This window comes from Morone saxatilis, unplaced genomic scaffold (assembly GCF_004916995.1).
Source record: "Morone saxatilis isolate NCDOM2014 unplaced genomic scaffold, NCSU_SB_2.0 Contig4, whole genome shotgun sequence".
Classification (NCBI taxonomy): domain Eukaryota; kingdom Metazoa; phylum Chordata; class Actinopteri; family Moronidae; genus Morone; species Morone saxatilis.
The window spans coordinates 12506305-12511277 of record NW_023339984.1 but is presented as its reverse complement, the minus strand read 5'-3'; the positions used below and the strand labels follow the sequence as shown (position 1 = coordinate 12511277).

Genomic DNA, 4973 nt, shown 5'->3' with positions numbered 1-4973 from the left:
TAATATATTATTATATATAATAATCAGGTGTTACTGTCCCTTTAATAAGCATGCTGTAAACCCCGCCTCTTTTCTACTTCCGCCTTGGTCCCGTCAGACTCGACAAATCAATACCCGATTCATCGATGATCCGCTCAGTTCCCTCGACCCGACTCATAACACCCGCATCGACCATCCACTCCTCTGGCCTTGGCTGTAGACTTCGCCCGATGCTGTTTTGTTGTGTAGCTATCAAAAACATCAAATCATGCCCGGTGCGACAGCCGCTAAAATAATGTCTTTACCGTGAACGTAGCCGCCTAAAGTCACCTTTTTAAACGTATGTACGGGCTGTTAACGTAGCTATCCGCCTGAGGAGGACTTTAAACGGGATTTCCCGAGCAGTGTTGTTGTGCCGAGGCCTTGTCGCAAACCCAACCCGCTCACCGAGTCTCTCTCAGCCGTCCGGGGTTTCATGTTGAAGTCGTCCGGTCTTTGGTTAGGATTTAGTGTTTCCCCCGTCGGAAGATGGAAACTGATAAATTCAACTATGCTTACAGCTGTGACTTGGACATCAACGTTCAACTTAAGATGTGAGTTTTTGTGGTTAAACGCGTCGCTTTAAGTCGAGCGGTGTAACTAATCTATCTTGTGACTTGACAGGATGCTTCCTATGTTTGTGTGTGTGTGTGTGTGTGTGTGTGTGTGGACGACATGTGTCTCATTAACATGTTTTGTCTGCATTAAGCTTTAAATCGTGTTTAAATCCACATATGTATCACTATAAATCCCAGAGAGATGTGTTGAAATGTGTGTTTTTTTTTTGTATTTTGACCTTGTACTGAAATAGTTTGTCAATTAATCTACTACTTAATGGACAGACAGGTGATTAATGGAGATATTGTTGCTGGTTCTTTATGATTTACAGTATTTAATCAGCTGACAACATGTGGAAGATGTCACTTTAGGCTCTGGGTATTTGTGATGGACATTTTACAGACAAAATGATTCATCATCTACACATTAATCGTCAGTGAATATAATCTGTAAATGTATTTCCAGTCAGACGTACAGCTGGAAGAAAAGTTGTGTCCCAAATGTGTTCAAAACTAGTTATAAAAGCAATTATCATAACTGGAATACATTTCTAGAAAGTTTCACTAAAAGTAAGTGATTTGAATTAATTGACTATTACACCTTCTTCTTTACAAGGTTTTACTAAATAACTAAATACATGTTTATATATTGCAGCTCTTCTTCAGTCTCTCATCTGACTCGCAGCAATCGTCAGTTTTAATGAAAGACATCTTAATCATTCATTCATGCGTTCAATCTGCATTAAGGACAAAAGGAAAAGAAAGAATGTAGATTCTCGTGTACATTAAGGACTCATTCGTCCTGTCATGTGTTATATATTAGTAGATTAAACAGTATTAAGCCGAACAAAAAGTTCCCAGTACACGTGAGGCTGTTTTTAAGTTGTCATAATCACTCATTTCTCTACCACCACAGACTCTAATCTTTCTCCTTTTATGAATTTAAATACTTTAGAAAATAAAATCGACCCATTCTGTCAACGTGAAATAAAGAAAACACTATAAAAAACACAAATTTGACTTATTTGTGAGAGGAATGGATGCTTGTTTCTCCCCCTTCCTAACCTCCCTACCTTGTCCCTTCCAGAGGCAGCTTAGAAGGAAAACGAGAGCAGAAGAGTTACAAAGCCCTGCTCGAAGACCCGATGCTGCGGTTCTCCGGCCTCTACCAGGAGAACTGCTCGGACCTCTACGTCACCTGTCAGGTGTTTGCTGAAGGAAAACCTCTCGCCCTGCCCGTTCGCACCTCGTACAAAGCGTTCAGCACACGTTGGAAGTGAGTGTTCATCTGTCTCCTCCTGTCTGCTTTCACTGTTCTCTTTGTGACATAAAATTAAGCCACTTTTTCCCCCAAAATGTCATACATATCAGCTCCTCAGACCTTTATCACCCTCTTCTTACACTGTCCTGTACTGTCTCTCCATCCCCTCTCCGTCCCCTCCTGTGCAGCTGGAACGAGTGGCTGCGGTTGCCCGTCAAGTACCCAGACCTCCCTCAAAGTGCCCAGGTTGCTCTCACAGTGTGGGACATCTACGGGCCCGGCAGAGCCGTCCCCGTCGGGGGAACCACCGTCACCCTGTTTGGCAAATATGGGTGAGTCTAACCTCGCACTAGAGAATAAACGGTTTTAGGAAGGTCTGTGTTTTGCTAGACCAGCTATTTCGTCACCTCACAAACCTTCTCCTCTCCGCTTTAGTATGTTCCGGCAAGGGATGCATGACCTGAAGGTTTGGCCGGGTGTGGAGGGGGATGGAGGGGAGCCCACCACCACACCGGGACGCACCAGCAGCAGCCTGACAGAGGACCAGATGGGCAGACTCGCCAAGGTACAATACTGTATGTGTGTGGACAGGAGAACAGGGCTGAGGATTGGAGAGAGAGAGGGGAGCTGTAAAGGTGTAGGGTAGGAGGAAGGACACGGAAGGACTGAATGGCTAAAAGGATGTGGGGGGGGGGAGTTGTGTGTTGGATAAAGAGAGAAACCCTCCGATACAAAGTCGTGTCTAAATCATCTGTTCCAGGGCCCTGACCTGGAGGTACTCAGTGATGTGAGTACAAGTGGAGGAGTTAGTGTTGACAATGCAGAATGTGTGTCTGTGTACTGTGTGTGTGTGTGTGTGTGTGTGTGTGTGTGTGTGTGTGAAGAAGACCTTGGTCCAAACGTATTTGCAAATAAATTTCATTATCTTCTTTTCATGACCAAATTAGAACAATTCAGACTGCGTCGGGGAAGTTCACATTACATAAACTTAAAATAAATCCCTGAACACTTTGCATTGTTCTATGTGGAAACCCTGTTTGTTGTATAAACCCATTTAGTGCATTTACAAATACATTTGGATCCAGGTTTTGGTGTGAACACTCGTCTGTGAAGGTGTGCGGCTGAAAGCATCACACACATTGGTTTTTTAAGTTTTCTGCCGTTGCCATACATTAGTGCAGTTTGTGTACTTGTGTGTGTGTGCATGTTTTTCTTTATGTGGATAAAAGACAATTATGTTTCGTCAACTTGTTGCAGCTTTTTTGAATATTTAGAGGATGACGTCAGGGAGATCATTGCACTTTAACATCTGATTGGGTTTAAATCATTTATTTCCTAAAACATACTCACTGATTCACATTTTTTACTCATCCAGAGTGCAGTCGACTTAATCTGTCTCAAGTTTTTTTCTAGGCTGCTACCAGTTCATATGTTGTATTAAAGCCTGAGTACTAATTCTAACCAGCTGAGTTGTGGGCTTCCTGTTCATTGCCACATGTGTGCTTACATTCCCGACACCCACACTGACTGATGAGTGGATTGGCTGCGAGTGTGACCAGAGATGCTGGATTGGCTGCTGGCACTGGATTTGTGCATGATTGGTCGAGCTGTTTGCACATCAGCCACCATGCTGTGACCAGTTCTGCTGCAATAGAACCTCAACCTCTGTATTTTTTATTTTTTTTTTGTTTAAAAACTTTTTTCTTTTTCTCGTTTTCCCTACCCTCTTTCTTCCTCTTGTCTTTCTCTGTCCGTCTAGCTGACAAAGGCCCATCGACAGGGCCACATGGTGAAGGTCGACTGGCTGGACCGTCTGACCTTCAGAGAGATTGAGATGATCAACGAGGTGAGTTGGTTGCCTCCGTAAGTTAGTGGAGGTTTAACTGTTTGCACATGTCATCTGCACATATTTTCTAATTGTCTTTTACTAACTTTTGTCTTTTGAGTTCAGTTTAAAGGTTTTCTTCATGTATGTTTCTGCAGAGTGAGAAACGCAGTTCTAACTTCATGTACCTCATGGTGGAGTTTCCACGTGTCAAAACAAATGACAAGGAGTACAGTATTGTCTATTATGAAAAGGTATTGTCGTGTTTATAAGCACATAACAACGTTCATTCTAACATGTAATATCCATAAAGCCGGCAGCGGTCTGTATTATAACACTGGAAATGCTGATTGGTGTATTTCACCATGTCCCCACTCAGGATGGAGATGACGCATCACCCGTCCTTACCAGTTGCGACATTGTCAAAGTTCCTGACCCACAGATGGGGATGGTGAGAGGACACACACTCAAACATATAAACACACTTACAGTGTAGCAAAAAGTTAGCAGTATTTTACAATTCATGGTCTGTCTCTCTCTCTCTCTCTCTCTCTCTCTCTCTCTCTCTTCTCTCTCTCTCTCCAGGAGAACCTGGTTGAGAGCAAGCATCACAAACTGGCTCGCAGCCTTCGCAGTGGACCCTCAGATCACGACCTGAAGCCCAACGCCGCCACACGTGACCAGCTGAATGTAAGTAACAGTCTAGTTTTTATTCCGTATATAATCAAATCCAGTAGTTTTCAACAAGTTCACATATATAGCATCTCTCAAAAAGAGAAAAAAACTGCTTTTCAAAGGTGTCCGCAGTTTCAGTCTCCTATAGTTGAAGTCTGGAGCTAAAAACCAACCAGCACAGTCAGTGGGAGACAATATATTGTTGACATCCCCAGTGTCATGTGAAACTAGTCTAAACATGATGCTGAGTGAATCATTGCTTCTATTAAATAAAGCAGAACAGATTCCCAAATGCTGAGTAAATAATTTACTTTTTTGTGGGGAAAGGACATAATTAAGCAATGAATAAGCGCTCTAGAAGGATCACTGCGGATTATTTGCTTCGATTAACCGCTCTGGTTTTACATTTATGGGCATATTATGAATTTTACAGATGCTTTGAATGTAACTCAGCTCAGTACCAGAACCGACTGTTCTAACATACACAGATAAACATACTCAAGGATCATTCCTCTGGGTGTTAGGCTCAGTTGAAGCTATTTGATATTAATGATCGAAGCGTTTCTTTCCTTTTCCATGTAAGTCAAAGTGTCTAGTCTTTGTTTTCAACATATTATCCCAGATGTAAGATATTCAA

At 42.5% G+C, this 4973-nt stretch overlaps 2 protein-coding genes across 5 annotated transcripts in view; both read left to right on the top strand.

The window, feature by feature from the left end:
* The window catches only part of rgp1 (GP1 homolog, RAB6A GEF complex partner 1), a 12703-nt gene extending 9969 nt beyond the window's left edge, over window positions 1-2734 (top strand). The window contains exon 10 of one of the 2 annotated variants that reach the window (XM_035675378.1): window positions 2678-2734. The gene's annotated coding sequence lies outside the window, so the exon portion shown is untranslated. Of the gene's footprint in view, window positions 1-657; window positions 688-2677 lie in introns of those variants that run through there. The other variant, XM_035675379.1, reaches the window with a different exon arrangement.
* Window positions 176-4973, top strand: part of pik3c3 (phosphatidylinositol 3-kinase, catalytic subunit type 3) — an 11916-nt gene continuing 7118 nt past the window's right edge. For 2 of the 3 annotated variants that reach the window (XM_035675376.1, XM_035675375.1), the window contains exons 1-9: window positions 176-572; window positions 1663-1851; window positions 2025-2168; window positions 2272-2401; window positions 2597-2623; window positions 3596-3682; window positions 3820-3915; window positions 4041-4112; window positions 4247-4351. In XM_035675376.1, the coding sequence (XP_035531269.1) occupies window positions 508-572; window positions 1663-1851; window positions 2025-2168; window positions 2272-2401; window positions 2597-2623; window positions 3596-3682; window positions 3820-3915; window positions 4041-4112; window positions 4247-4351 (915 nt within the window). In that variant the 5' untranslated portion in view covers window positions 176-507. The remainder of the gene's footprint in view (window positions 573-1662; window positions 1852-2024; window positions 2169-2271; window positions 2402-2596; window positions 2624-3595; window positions 3683-3819; window positions 3916-4040; window positions 4113-4246; window positions 4352-4973) is intronic. The other variant, XM_035675377.1, reaches the window with a different exon arrangement.